General features: G+C 35.0%; 1 protein-coding gene across 4 annotated transcripts in view; it reads right to left on the bottom strand.

Annotated features, from left to right (window-relative positions):
• Nucleotides 1-16,742, bottom strand: part of LOC104006767 (uncharacterized) — a 62,046-nt gene that overhangs the window by 13,283 nt on the left and 32,021 nt on the right. For all 4 annotated transcript variants that reach the window (XM_063812840.1, XM_063812841.1, XM_063812839.1 and 1 more), the window contains one exon: nt 793-992. In XM_063812840.1, coding sequence (XP_063668910.1) covers nt 793-925 — 133 coding nt within the window. In that variant the 5' untranslated portion in view covers nt 926-992. The remainder of the gene's footprint in view (nt 1-792; nt 993-16,742) is intronic.

The following is a 16,742-nucleotide window of genomic DNA, read 5'->3' as shown; positions in this document are numbered from 1 at the left end:
TGTGTTCAAATAATTTAATTTATATTTTGTTTCTTCCTCCATCAAAAGTCTTTACAGAAGCATAAATCAATTTCCTCAAAGCCCCTTTTGACTGATGATTGACTGGTACTTACTTTCTGATTGCTTCATTCTCCCCAATTCTAAGTCCCTGAGTCCCTGACATCAATTTAACTTCTCCAAGTGCAGTAGAAAATATTCATCAAGTGTTTCAATATTTGCTCTGACCTTACTTATAATTTAGCACTTGTTACAATAATTTACATATCTTTTCAGTTCACTGTTTGCTCAGTTGGTCATCCCATTCTTGAGCTTTTTTGCGTGTAGTTTATGCTCTCCTGGACATTGCAATGCTCATTTTAGCCATATTTTGTTGCTATCTTAACTTGCTGGCTTTTTTTACTCTTCTGACATATTTTTATGGTTATTTTGCATCCACTTTTTGGGATTAAAAGGACCTGAACACATCTTCTACTGGCTGAACTCCAGTTCCAAAGCTAGCCATCACCTTAACTCAATGTGAACATTAAGACTTTCTTCCTTTTGATTCTTTTCTGAAAGTATCTATTTTAAACTCAAATTTGATATAGACTTGGACCACTTGGTATCTTCTTCTCAAGGCTGCACTCCATTAAAGGTAATTTAAGTGTTCACATTATTTTTTAATCAGCCTAATTTATCAACAACTTTACATTTTTCTCCAACTAAAGCATAAATTCTATGGCAAACTCTTTCTTCCTATTTATATAAACCTGGCTTTCAACTATTAAGAAACACAAATATAGCTGCACTTACCACTATGTTCCAATGTTAAGCCACAGAGATCTGGCATGATTCTCATGTCTTCTGGCAACACTGACATGGCCTCATTTAGCTTCTCCAGGATTTGTATAAAATAAAACTTCATATCAGCAAGTGCACCCTCCATAGTACCAAATCTACCTCAGGCTTCCAGGGCACCCAATTCCATTCTGCCTGGAACCTAAATCAGCCACCTGGGAACAAAGAAAGACCATTAAGTCTGGCAGCAATGGGGGAAGAGAGAGTTTTCCAAATATTTTCACATCATAGCACACATAACATGGAATGTATAAGGCTGTTCTTGATTAAAGAAGACTGGCCACTGCTAGTGTGCTCCTCCTAGGCCTCACACAACAACCCCAAAGTCTAAGAGGATTAATGTCTTTTCACATATGTAAAATTCAGAGAACACTGTTTAAGAGGCTTGACAGCTAAGAACTTACATACCATCATCAATACTCAATGTTGCCTTAATGTAAACATATTTTTCTGACATCCAGTAAACCTAATCTTTAAAAAACTAAAAACAAAGATTCTTCCTTTCAGGAAAACACTTCTGCCTTGCTTTCTTTAGATTATGAGAGTAGGCATTGGAGAATTGAATTCTCACTGTCATTCACTTATTAATCTGAATTGCAAGCATAAAAACTCATGAAAGGACCAGGCATGGTGGCTCATACCTCTAATCCCAGCACTTTGGGAAGCCAAGGCAGGAGAATTGCTTCAGCCCAGAAGTTCAAGACCAACTTGGGCTATGTAGTGAGACACCTATCCTACAGAAATTTAAAAATTAGCCAAGTGTGGTGGTGCATGCTCATAGTTCCATAGTTCCAGCTACTCAGGGGGCTGAGGCAGGATTCCCGGAGACCAGAAGGTCAAGTCTGCAGTGAGCCATGATCACACCACTGCACTCTAGTCTGGGTGACAGAGCAAGACCCTGCCAAAAAAAAAAAAAAAAAAAAACACCTAAGGAAGAATTCTGGTACTTTGAGATTGGAAAAGAATTTGAAAAACATTCAACATTTCTTCATAAGAAATGTCTCAACAAATTGGTTATAAGGAATGTATGACAACACAATAAAGACCATGTATGACAACCCCACAGCTGAGATCATCAATTTGAAAGTTTTCCCTCTCAGATCAGAAACAAAGCAAAGATGCCCACTCTCACCACTTCTATTCAACCTAGTACTGGAAGTTATAGCCATGGCAATTAGGCAAGAGAAAGAAATTAAAAGCCTACAAATCGGAATGAACAAAAGAGAGAGAGAAAGAAAGAAAGAGAGAGAGAAAGGGAGGGAGGGAGGAAGGAAAGAAATGGTCTTTGTATACTGATTACCTATTGTTATATATAGAAACCCCAAATATTACACCAAAAACTGTTAAAACTAATGAACTAGTTCAGGATATAAATCAACATAAAAAATCAGTACTGTTTTTGCAGTATTGTAAAGACTATTGACATTATGAAGAAACTGCATCAACTAACAGGCAAAATAACCAGCTAGCATCATAATGACATGATCAAATTCACACATAACAATATTAACCTTAAATATAAATGGGCTAAATGCTTCAATTAAAAGACACATACTGATAAATTGGATAAAGAGTCAAGACCCATCAGTGTGCTGTATTCAGGAGACCCATCTCATGTGCAAAGACACACACAGGCTCAAAATAAAGGGATGGAGGAATATTTACCAAGCAAATGGAAAGCCAAAAAAAAAAAAAAAAAAAAGCAGCAGTAGCAATCCTAGTCTCTGATAAAACAGACTTTAAATCAAAAAAGACAAAGAAGGGAATTACATAATGGTAAAGGGATCAGTGCAACGAGAAGAGCTAACTATCCTAAATATATATGCACCCAATACAAGTGCACCCAGTTTCATAAAGCAAGTTCTTAGAGACCTACAAAGAGACTCAGACTCCTGCACAATAATAGTGGGAGACTTTAACACCCCACTGTCAATATTAGACTGATCAGTGAGACAGAAAATTAATAAGGATATTCAGAACTTGAACTCAGCTCTGGACCAAGCAGACCTAATAGACATCTACAGAACTCTTCACCCCTAATCAGCAGAATATGCATTCTTCTCAGAACCACATTACACTTAATCTAAAATTGGCCACATAATTGGGAGTAAGACACTCCTCAGCAAATGCAAAAGAGAAATCATAAAAAACAGTCTCTCAGACCACAGTGCAATCAAATTAGAACTCAAGATTAAGAAACTCCCTCAAAACTACACAACTACATGGAAACTGAACAACCTGCTCCTGAATGACTACTGGGTAAATAACAAAATTAAGGCAGAAATAAAGAAGTTCTTTGAAACCAATGAGAACAAAGACACAATCTACTAGAATCTCTGGGACACAGCTAAAGCAGTGTTTAGAGGAAAATTTATAGCACTGAATGCCAACATCAGAAAGAGGAAAAGATCTAAAACTGACACCTTAACATCACAATTAGAAGAACTAGAGAAGCAAGAGCAAACAAATTCAAAAGCTAGCAGAAGACAGGAAATAACTAAAATCAGAGCAAAATTGAAGGAGATACAGACACAAAAAACCCTTCAAAAAGTCAATGAATCCATGAAATGCTTTATGAAAAGGGAGAAAAGAGAGAAGAATCAGACACAACAAAAAACGATAAAGGGATATCACCACTGATCTCACAGAAATACAAACTACCATCAGAGAATATTATAAACACCACTACGCAAATAAACCAGAAAATCTAGAAGAAATTGATAAACTTCTGGACACATACACCCTCCCAAGACTAAACCAGGAAGAGGTCGAATCCCCGAGTAGACCAGTAACAAGTTCTGAAATTGAGGTAGTAATTAATAGCCTACCAACCAAAAAAATTCCAGGACCACACAGATTCACAGCCAAATTCTACCAGAGGTACTAAGATGACCTGGTACCATTCCTTCTGAAACTATTCCAAACTATAGAAAAAGAGGGACTCCTCCCTAACTCATTTTATGAAGTCAGCATCATCTTGATACCAAAACAGGGCAGAGACACAACAACAACAAAAAAGAAAATTTCAGGCCAATATCCCTGATGGACATTGATGTGAAAATCTTCAATAAAATACTAGCAAACAATTCAACAGCACATCAAAAAGCTTATTCACCATGAGCTAGTCAGCTTCATCCCTGGGATGTAAGGCTGGTTCAACATACACAAATCAATAAACGTAATCCATCACATAAACAGAACCAACGACAAAAACCACATGATTATCTCAATAAATGCAGAAAAGGCCTTCAATAAAATTGAACACCCCTTCATGCTACAAACACTCAATAAACTAGGTATTGATGGGACATATTTCAAAATAATAAGAGCTATTTATGACAAACCCACAGCCAGTATCATTCTGAATAGGCAAGAGCTGGAAGCATTTTCTTGGAAAACCAGCACAAAACAAAGATGCCCTTTCTCACCACTCCTACTCAACATAGTATTGGAAGTTCTGGCCAGGACAATCAAGCAAGAGAAAGAAATAAGGGGTATTCAGATAGGAAGAAAGGATGTCAAATTGTCTGTTTGCAGATGACATGATTACATATTTAGAAAACCCCATCGTCTCAGCCCAAAATCTCCTTAAGCTGATAAGCAACTTCAGCAAACTCTCAGGATACAAAATCAACATGCAAAAATCACAAGCATTCTTATACACCAGTAATAGACAAACAAATAGCCAAATCATGAGTGAACTCTCATTCACAATTGCTACAAAGAGAATAAAATACCTAGGAGTACAATTTACAAGGGATGTGAAGGACCTCTTCAAGGAGAACTACAAACCACTGCTCAAGGAAATGAGAGAAGACACAAACAAATGGAAAAACATTCCACGTTCATGGATAGGAAGAATCAATATCGTGAAAATGGCCATACTGCCAAAAGGAATTTATAGATTCAATGCTATCCCAATCAAGCTACCATTAACTTTCTTCGCAGAATTAGAAAAACTACTTTAAATTTCACATGGCACCAAAAAAGAGCCTGTATAGCCAACACAATTCTAAGCAAAAAGAACAAAGCTGGAGGCATCACACTACCTGACTTCAAACTATACTACAAGGCTACAGTAACCAAAACAGCATGGTACTGGTACCAAAACAAATATATAGAGCAATGGAACAGAAGAGAGGCCTCAGAAATAACACCACACATCTGCAACCATCTGATTTTGACAAACCTCACAAAAACAAGCAATGGGGAAAGGATTCCCTATTCAATAAATGGTGTTGGGAAAACTGGCTAGCCATATGCAGAAAACAGAAACTGGACCCTTCCTTACGCCTTATACAAAAATTATCTCAAGATGGATTAAAGACTTAAATGTAAGACCTAAAACCACAAAAATCCTACAAGAAAACTGGGAAATACCATTCAGGACATAGGCATGGGCAAAGACTTCATGTGTAAAACACCAAAAGCAAAGCAATAAAAGCCAAAATCAACAAATGGGATCTAATTAAACTAAAGAACATCTGCATAGCAAAAGAAACTATCATCAGAATGAACAAGCAACCTACAGAATGGGAGAAAATTTTTGCAATCTATCCATCTGACAAAGGGCTAATATCCAGAATCCACAAGTATCTTAAATTTACAAGAAAAAAACCAAACAACCCTATCAAAAAGTGGGCAAAGGATATAAACAGACACTTCTCAAAAGAAGACATTTACGTGCCCAACAAACATATGAAAAAAAGTTCATTATCACTGGTCATTAGAGAAATGCAAATCAAAACCATAATGAGATACCATCTCACACCAGTTAGAATGGTGATCATTAAAAAGTCAGGAAACAACAGATGCTGGAGAAGATGTGGAGAAATAGGAACACTTTTACGATGTTGGTGGGAGTGTAAATTAGTTCAACCATTGTAGAAGACAGTGTGGCGATTCCTCAAGGATCTAGAACCAGAAATACCATTTGACCCAGCAATCCCATTACTGGGTATATACCTAAACGATTATAAATCATGCTATCCCATTACTGGGTATATACCCAAAGGATTATAAATCATGCTACTATAAAGACACATGCACACGTTTGTCTATTGCAGCACTGTTCACAATAGCAAAGACTTGGAACCAACCCAAATGCCCAACAGTGATAAACTGGATAAAGAAAATGTGGTACATAAGCACCATGGAATACTATGCACCCATAAAAAATGATGAGTTCATGTCCTTTGCAGGGACATGGATGAAGCTGGAAACCATCATTCTCAGCAAACTAATGCAGGAACGGAAAATCAAACACCGCATGTTCTCACTTATAAGTTGGAGTTGAATAATGAGAACACATGGACACAGGGAGGAGAACATCACACACTGGGGCTTGTCAGTGGGTGGGAGGCTAGGAGAAGGCTAGCATTAGGAGAAATACCTAATGTAGATGATGGGTTGATCAGTGCAACAAACCACCATGGCACATTTATACCTGTGTAACAAACCTGCACGTTCTGCACGTGTATCCTAGAACTTAATTTATATTTTTTTAAAAAAGTAGTGTTACACTAACAACAAACTATTTTTAAAAGAATCAATAAAACAATCCTATTTTCAAAACATGAAAATGCTCAGGCATAAATTAAACCAAAGAGGTGAAAGATATGTATAGTGAAATCTGTAAGGCATTGGTAAAAGAAATTGAAGATGATAAATGAAAAAATTCCTTGTTCATGGATTGGAAGAACTAAAACTGCGAAAATGTTCATACTACCCAAAATAATCAACAAATTCAATACAGTTCTTATCAAAATTCCAATGACATTTTTCGTAGAAATAGAGAAACAATCTTAAAATTTATGTGGAATCACAAAAGACTCTAAACAGACAAAGCAATCTTGAGCAAGAAGAACAAAGCTGAAGGCATTATAGTACTTAATTTGAAAATATACTACAAAGCTATGGTAATAAAAACAGTATGGTACTGGCATAAAAAGAGACACATACACCAATACAATAGAATAAGGAATCTAGAAATAAATCCAAGTATTTACAGCCAACTGATTTTCAACAAAAGTGCCAAAAACACATAATGAGAAAAGAACAGTCTCTTTAATGAATGGCGTTTGGAAAACTGGATGTCCACCTGCAGAAGAATGAAATTAGACCCTCATCTCACACCACCTATGAAACTCAACTCAAAATTAACTAAAAGGTTAGACATAATGCCATAAACTTTAAAACTACAAGAAGAAAACATAGGGGAAAACCTCCATGACATTGGCCTGAGCAATGGTTTTTTTAGGTGATCCTCAAAGCACAGGCAACAAAAATAAAGATAGACAAATAGAATTACATCAAACTAAAAAGCTTCTGCACAGAAAAGGAAACAATCAACAGAGTGAATAGACAACCCAAAGAAATATTAGTAGAAAATATTTGCAAACCATACATCTGATGTGTTTAATATGCAAAATAAATAAGGAACTCAAACAACTCAGTAGTAAGAAAACTAACAGCCCAATGAAAAATTGGACAAATGATTGAATAGACATTTCTCAAAGACATGGCCAGGTATATAAAAAATGCTCAACATCACCAATCATTAGAAAAATGCAAATTAAAACCACAGTGAGATCACCTCACACATGTTAGAATGGCTATTATCAAAAAAAATAAAAGATAATGTTGGAGAGGATGCAGAGAAAGAAAACCCTTGCACCCTATTGGTGGAAATATAAATTAGTATAGCCTTTATGGAAAATAGTAAGGGGGTTCCTCAAAAAATTAAAAATAGAAATATCATATGATCCAGGAATCCCAGTTCTGGATATATACCCAAAGAAAGCCTTATTTGAAAAGATATCTCACTCCCATGTTCATTGCAGCATTATACACAGTAGCAAAAATATACACAATAGCAAAAATCAACCTAAGTGTCCATCAACAAAAAATGGATAAAGAAGATGTGGTTTATATACACTATAGAATACTATTCAGTAATTTTAAAAAAGAAAGAAAGCTTGCCATTAATTATAACATGTATTTCCTGGAGGACATTAAGTGAAATAAGTGAGGCACAGAGAAACAAATGGAATCTAAAACAGTTAAACTTACAGAAACGGAGTAAGATGGTGCTTACCAGAGGCTGGGGGGTGGGGAATACAGACAGATCTTAGTGAAAGGATACAAAATTTCAGTTAGGAGGAATAAATTCAAGTGATCTATTGTACATCATGATGGCCATACTTAATAACAATATATTGTATTCTTAAAAATTGCCAAAATATTATATTTTAAATATTCTCATCACAAAAAAGGAGGTAATAAATATGTTAAATAGCTTAACTTAGCCATTCCACAATGTATTCATATATCAAAACACCATAATTGTATACTGTAAAGAAATACAATTTTTATTTGTCAATTGAAAAAATAATTGTCTTTTTTTTAAATTATACTTTAAGTTTTAGGGTACATGTGCACATTGTGCAGGTTAGTTACATATGTATACATGTGCCATAAAATAATTGTGTTTCTGTACAGTAACACTGAATTATCTGGAAAAACAAATGCCATTTACAGTATCATCAAAATGAATAAAATATTTAGAAATAAATTTAACCCTGGAAGTGATTAATCTTTACACTTAAAACTATAAAATATTGATGAAATAAATTGAAGAAAATACAAATAAATGTTTAAAATATTTCATGCTCATGGAATAGAAGAATTAATACTACTAAAATGTCCATAATACCCAAAGTAATTGACAGATTCAATGCAATTCTTATCAAAACTCTAATAATATTTTTCACAGCATTGGAGGAAAAATTCTAAAATATGTATGGAACCACAAAAAAACATAAATAGCCAAAACAACTTGAACAACAACAACAGAAAAGCTGAGGCATCACATTTCCTGACTTGAAACCATATTACAGAGCCATAAGAATCAAAACTGTATGATACTGGCATAAAAGCAGACACACAAACCAATGGAACAGAATCAAGTCCCCAAAAATAAATCCTCACATATATGGTCAACTAACTAATATTTGACAAATGTGTCAAGAATACACAGGAGAAAGGATACTTGATTCAATAAATGGTGCTGGGAAAACTTAGTATCTATATGCAAAATAATAAAATTGAACCATTATCTTACGTAACTCACAAATCTGATAAGGAGTTAATATCCAAAAAATACAAGGAATTCAAACAACTCCATAGCAAAAATAATACAATAAATCGATTTGTAAATGGCCAAAGGACCTGAGCTGACATTTCTCAATAGAAGACATACATATGGCCAACAGATATGTGAAATAATGATAATGCTCAACAGCACTATTCATGAGAGAAATGAAAATTAAAACCCCAATGAGATCAGCCAACATGTTAGGATGGCTATTATTGAGACGAGATAACAAGTATTGGTAAGGATTCAGAAAGAAAGGGAATCCTTATGCACGACTGGTGGGAATGTAAATTGGAACAGCCATTTTAGAAAACAGTATGGAGGTTCCTCAAAAATCAAAACTAGAGCTACCATCTTATCCAGCAATCCCACTGCTGGGTATATACCCAAAGGAAACGAAAATAGTATGTCAAAGAGATATATGCACTCTTGTGTTCAATGTAGCATCATTCACATTAGCCAACACTTGGAAACAAACCAAGCATCCATCAAAAAGAAGGAAATTCTGCCACTTGCAACAACATGGATCAACCTTGTTGGCATTATGCTTAGTAAAATACATGAAGCAGAGAAAGACAAATACCATATGAACTCACTTATACATGAAATCTTAAAAAGCTGAATTCACAGAAACAGAGAATAGAATTAGAATGGTGGTTTCCAAAAGCTGGGGGAGGGGAAAACAGGGAGATGTTGGTCAGAAGGTACAAGCTTTCAGTTATAAGGCGAACAAGTTCTGGGGATTTAATATGCAGCATGGTGAATATAGTTAACAATACAGTATTTAATATTTGAAATTTGTTAAGAGAGTAGATCTTAAATATTCTCACCACAAAACAAGAAAAAATATGTCAGCTGATGGATAGGTTAATTAGCTGGTTTGTAGTAATCACTTCACAATATATACATATGTCAAAACATCATATACATAGTAAGTGTATGCAATTTTTACTTGTTAATTATACCTCCACAAAGCTGCAGTGAAAAGAACAGAGGTAAAACTATATTATTTTCATAAATTGCATAAGTGTATATTTTATGATTACTATGAAAAGGGGGTTTTTTAAATTTCTATTTTTAGTTTAGATTCAGGGGGATACATGGGCAGGTTTATTACAAGGGTATATTGTGTGATGCTGAGGTTTGGGCTTATATTAATCCTGTCACCCAGACAGTGAATATAGTATACAATAGGAAATTTTTCAGTCCTTGCTCCTCTCCTCCTCTCCTTCCTTTTGGAATCCCTAGTGTCTACTGTTTCCATCTTTATGTCTGTATGTACCCAGGATTTAGCTCCTTAAACTTTAAATCAAGTGAGAAGATGTGATATTCGGTTTTCTATTTCTGCATTAATTTGCTAAGGATAATGGCCTCCAGCTGCATCCATATTGCTTCAAAGGACATTATTTCGTTCTCTTTTATGGCTGTGTAGCATTCCATGTTGTATATGTACCACATTTTCTTTATCCAATCCACCATTAATGGGCACCTAGCTTGATTCCATGTCTTTGCAATTGTGAATAGTGCTGCAATGAACATGTGAATGCATGTGTCTTTTGGGTAGAACAATTTATTTGGGTGGGAGGCACATACCCAGTGATGGAATTGCTAGGTTGAATGGTAATTCTGTTTTCAGTTCTTTGAGAAATTCCCAAACTACTTTCCATAGTGGCTGAACTAATCTACATTCCCACCAGCAGTGTAAAAGTGTTCCATTTTCTCTGCAGCCTCATCAATATCTGTCATTATTTTACTTTTTAGTAATAGCCATTCAGACTAGTGCAAGATGGTATCTCATTGTGGTTTTGAGTGGCATTTCTCTAATGATTAGTGTTTGAGCATTTTTTATATGTTTGTTAGCTGCTTTTATGTCTTCTTTTGAGAATTGTCCATTCATGTTCTTTGCCCATTCTTTAATGGGGTTATTTGTTTTTCTCTTGTTGATTTGTTTAGGTTCCTTATAGATTCTGGATATTAGTCCTTTGTCAGATGCATAGTTTGCAAATATTTTCCCCCATTCTATAAGATGTCTGTTTATTCTGTTGATAGGTACTTTTGCTGTGCAGAAGCTCTTTGGTTTAATTAGGTCCCATTTGTCAATTTTTTGTGTGTTGCAATTGCTTTTGAGGACTTGGTCATAAGTTCTTTGCCAAGGCCAATGTCCAAAAGGGTATTTCTGAGTTTTTTCCCCAGGATTTTTATAGTTTGGGGCTTTACATTTAAGTCTTTAATCTTTCTTGAATTAATTTTTGTATATGGTGCTTGGTAAGGGTTAAGTTTCATCCTTCTGAATATAGTTAGCCAGTTTTCCTAGGACCATTTATGGAATAGGGAGTCCTTTCTGCATTACTTATTTTTGTCGACTTTGTTCAAGATTAGTTGGTTGTAGGTATGCTGCTTTATTTCTGGGTTCTTTATTCTGTTCCATTGGTCTAGGTGCCTATTTTTGTGCCAGTACCTTGCTGTTTTGATTACTGTAGACTTGTAGTATAGTTTGAAGTCCAGTAATGTGATGCCTCCAGTTTTGCTCTTTTTGCTTAGGATTGTTATGGCTATTTGGGCTCTTTTTTGGTTCCGTGTAATTTTAGAATCATTTTTTCTAGTTCTGTGTAAAATGACATTGGTAATTTAATAGGAATAGTGTTGAATCTGTAGATTGCTTTAGGCGGTAAAATTTAGACATTTTGTTTATGTTGTTGATTCTTCCAATCCATGAGCATGGAAGGTTTTTCCATTTGTTTGTGTCATCTATGATTTCTTTCAGCAGTGCTTTGTAGTTCTTTTTGTGGAAATCTTTCACTTCCTTGGTTAGAAGTATTCCTAGATTGTGTGTGTGTGTGTGTGTGTGTTTGTGTGTGTGTGTATTTTAAAGGGAATTACATTCTTGATTTGGCTCTCAGCTTGAACATTATTGGTGTATAGAAATGCTATTGATTTTTTACATTGATTTTGTATCTTCAAACTTGACTTAAGTTGTTTTATCAGGTCTAGAAGCCTTTTGGCAGAGTCTTTGGGGTTTTCTAGTCATAGAATCATAGCATAATTTGACTCCTCTTTTCCTATCTGGATGCTTTTTATTTCTCTCTCTTGCCTGATTTATTTGGCTAGGATTTTCAGTACTATGTTGAATAAGAGTAGTGTCAGAATTCTTGTCTTATTCCAGTTCTTAAAGGGAATGCTTCCAGCTTTTACCTATTCGGTATGATGTTGGCTGTGGGACTGAAATAAATGGCTTTTATTATTTTGAAGTATGTTCTTTGGATACCTAGTTTATTGAGGGTTTTAACATGAAGAGGTGTTGGATTTTATCAGAAGATTTTTCTGCAACTATTGAAAGAATCATACGGTTTGGGGAAAATAAGGCTTAAAATATTTGATTTCATAAGTTCACGAGAAGGTAAATAGGTAGATTGTTTTGGTTTTGTATTTTTCCCCAAACTATACCAAAAATATTTTCCGATATTTCAAAAAATATCATTTACAATATTTCAGATATTTTGGTAAAATATATGGTCCACCAAAAAAAAATCAAACAGAGCCAAGTTTTGTGGCACACACCATTAATCCCAGTGACTGGAAAGACTGAAATGGGAAGATTGCTTGAGCCCAAGAGTTTGAGGCCAAAATGAGCCATGATCACACCACTATACTTCAGCCTGGGTGACAGAGTGAGACCCAAAAGCCAAAAGCCAAAAAAAAAAAAGAGTCAAAAAATAGAAATGTAAAGGATAACATAAAAGCAGTCTCAGAAATCTCTTTCTTCTGGGAACATACTCTTTATCCAGGCTATTTGATGATCAATATCATTAAACACGGATCTCCATCACCACATAAATGAGTTAGCATTATATTTCTTGAATATATCACCCTAGATAACCTTGACTGAATGGGATATTTAATATACACATCAGATATTGTTCTAACTGCTTTATAGTCAACAAACAATTATTGATCCCTGTTACATGCTAGACCCCCTTCCAGGCACCAAACAGCCACTGGAAGCTAATATAGCATCATCAAGGAATGCTGAGTGCAGCATTATCACAGGGCTATCAGGTCCTGACCAATTAGTCTACGGAAATATTGGAAGACAATGTCCGTAAAATTGCATAGCAAGAAATCAACATCTACACGGAACACTATTCCTAAAGAGAGAATGTTTCTATTTGGTGGGATGTTACATAAAAAAAGAAAGAAATAAAAAAAAAAGCAATGAACAAATAAAACACTATATATAATTTGGCTGATGAGCTTGTTTTCACAAATAAAAGTAAGCTCCATTAAGTCAGGGACTTTACTGTTTTGTCTATTTAGTTGTTTGCTATATTTCTATTGCTAATCAAATTTGTTGAATTGATTCATTCAGTTACGTGGCAAAAAAGGGGGATCAGATCCATATTCGTTTGGATCTTAGGTTTTAATTGTGGGGAGATACATTTAAAAAAAACAAAATTTAGAGTGATAAGTGCTACGAAAAACACATGGAAATGTGATAGAGATTAGCTGGGGAGGAGGGATTTTAATTTAGATTAAGTAGTCAAGGAAGATCTCGTTGAATAGATTATATCTGAAAAACGATTACAAACAAGGAGTTCAATTTGGGGACAGAATCTGCCAGGCCAATGGAATTCAATGCAAAGACACTTTAACACCTGCAACCCTGGAATGACAAAGGCATGAGACGAATGGGAGAAGGAGGGAGGGATGAAAAGGAGCCAGGCAAGGTGCATCTGGTAGTTCTTGGTAAGGAGTCTGAATTTTATCGTTAAGTGCATAGGAAGTCTAGAAAGATTTCAAATTGGCAAATGGAAATACTTGATTTGTGGTTTTGGTTTTCTTGGGTTTTGTTTTTTGTTTTTTCGAGACAGAGTCTCACTCTGTCACCCAGGCTGGAGTGCAATGGTGCGATCTCGGCTCACCGCAACCTCTGTCTCCCGGGTTCAAGCGATTCTCCTGTCTCAGCCTCCAGAGTAACTGGGATTACAGGCATGCGCCACCATACCCGGCTAATTTTGTATTGTTAATTTTGTATTGTTAGACGGGGTTTCTCCATGTTTATCAGGCTGGTCTCGAACTCCTGACCTCAGGTGATCTGCCCGCCTCGGCCTCCCAAAGTGCTGGGATTACAGGCGTGAGCCACCGCGCCCGGCCAACGTGTGGTTTTTTTAAAGAACGCTTTTGGCCGCCATATGGAGAATAGATTGAAAGGGGAATGAATTAAAGCAGAGAAACAAGATAGTAATCCATTGGGTAATCCAGGAAAAATAGGGTGGCCCAGTTTGTTAGTCATTCTGGAAATGGAGAGAAGTCGAGCTTGGAATCGTTCAGATTTTCAAGATGAGGGCAGGCTAGTAATTAAGGATAACTCCTTAATTACTGGTTTCTGGCCAGAAATAGGTACATGTTTATATCATTTACTACAATGAGGAAGACTGGAATGAGAGCAGATTCAGTGCAATCAAGAGATCTATTTTAGCTATGTTTAGACTCATAATTTCGTGCATGAAATTAGGCAGTTGGAACTACCTATTCCATGCTCAATGTAGAAGACTGGAAATAGACACTTGAAAGCCATCAATATGTAGATGGGATTTAAATCCTTAAAACTCTAAGATTCTATCTAGGGACACAGTATAAACAGAAAAGAATTGAGCCTTTGGCAAGGGCATAGGAATCTCAGGACACTGTATTTCTAAAATTTCTACATATGCCAGCCAATACAGTTACTCTGATATGCGGCCAGTTGTGGAAGCACTGCTAATAACTTCACTTTAAATGGTTTCCATAAGTTAAGGGCTAAAGTAAGCAAGGGAAAAAATTGTTAAATAAAAAGGAAACAGGAAAACATGTCTTGATTTATTCAAAGGGGTATGGAAAGGTCTTATATTAAAGTTTAAGGCAAGGGCATCTGCTTTACAAGCTGGGTATATCCATTTTTTGATAACAAATGAAAACCTTTTTAAAAATTAATTCAAAAATCCAAAGGATTTCTCTATAATTTCTCCAGAGTAACAAACCCATGGATTTTAATCACAGAATAAGGAGCAAGGGACTAGAAAAGTCACTGTGTAGGAATGTATTTAAACCAGAAACATGGGTGGGCATGACAATTTATATACATTTTTGTTTTTCAAATGAAAATTGAATATTTGCTATGGTTGAATTGAAATTGTGAAATTCAATTATAACTTTAAAGTGGTTTTTAAAAGAAAAAGGAGAACTGTAGAAAATTTGACTAAAGGGGAAGAGAAAAATACATAAGTGAAACTGAGATCTCCAGTCAAAGTGAACAGTTTCAAGTATTCAGATGTTTAGAATCTTGATAGACAAAAATGTACCATTAGTAGATGTTATGTTTCTTTTTATCATCATTATTATAGCATTTATAAAGAATATATGCACATACATATGTATATACTATGTATATAGCATATATATTTCATATATGTGTGTATTATATATAAAATCCTAAAGGAAGTGCTTATAAGGAGAGTATTTTCCAGATGTTTTATCAAATATCAGCATAAACTTTCCCCAAATATTTCTGCAGCACACAGACACCCTGAACTGATTGAAATTGTAATAGTTAATACTTATTTGGATGCTGTGTGCCAACCAGTACTGTAGTATTTACATATGTTAAACTTATTGAATCCTTACATTCGCCCTTTAAATTATGTATTATACTATCCCCTATTATAGATAAGAAATCGGAGGCAATGAAGGTTAAGTAATTTTCCCAAGTTCACACATCTGATAACTGTAGCCACCAGGATTTCAGCCCAGAAAGTCTGGCTCCACAATCTATCCATCTAACCATTACACTATACTATATCTCAAGTGTAAAATATATTGATTATCGTACAGAAGCAGATAGTTAAAATTATTTTATTGATCAGTAATGTCATCCACATTTGAACATGTATCATGAGGCAGCCAATTCATGCTTATGTATTTTATTAAAACCAATTATTACTGATATGTAATTTTAATTTAAGGAAGCTGTTAAAACCTATGATTATAAGCCAACTCACAAAAATTTTCATAGTATATACTTACTCTAGAATTTAATGTGTAAATAGTGACCTCTGAGACAACAAAACAACTAATTGTCATAGACAATGAAGTATTTGAATCATCCCTCATGGTCACCAAAACAACTGAGCAAAAATGTAAATCTTATGATCCTGGTCTTACTGTTTAGAGCTTTGGGGATTAAACATCTCTTTCAAATACAACTGTTTTGACCATGGGTATCAGAGATAACCACTAGAGGTACCTCATTTAAATGATATCTGCTCAGAGCAAGTTTAGTTCCACAATCAATATTTGTGCTTTGAATGGTAAGATTTTTCTGTAGCTAAGTATAATTGTAGTGTTGGAAATCTACATTATTTAAGAGTAAATTTTATATTATAATACATTCACAACCAAAAAAATATGAAAATACATTTTCTTATTTCTTTGTCCTATAGTTTTCCTTCATATTAAATAACTTTTACATCTACTAAACCTGCCCTAGTGAAATATTAAGGTATGGTCTAATTCTAGGCTGGCATTTTCTATGACACTGTACTCTAGTAAAGTTAATTGGATGCAGTCCCAATGGTTTAGATAATCTTTTTGATTATCTGAGTCTTCAGGTAATACTGAGAAATTTTGTTCAATTCTCATTCTGAATTATCCGGTTGCTTTTCCTAATGTTTCTCTATGGTCAAGACCTACTTGCAGGTTGATTTAAACTCAGAAC

The sequence above is a fragment of the Pan troglodytes genome, chromosome 5 (genome assembly GCF_028858775.2).
Source record: "Pan troglodytes isolate AG18354 chromosome 5, NHGRI_mPanTro3-v2.0_pri, whole genome shotgun sequence".
Taxonomy (NCBI): Eukaryota; Metazoa; Chordata; class Mammalia; order Primates; family Hominidae; genus Pan; species Pan troglodytes.
The sequence above is the reverse complement of the archived record's forward strand: the minus strand, read 5'-3'. Positions and strand labels throughout refer to the sequence as shown.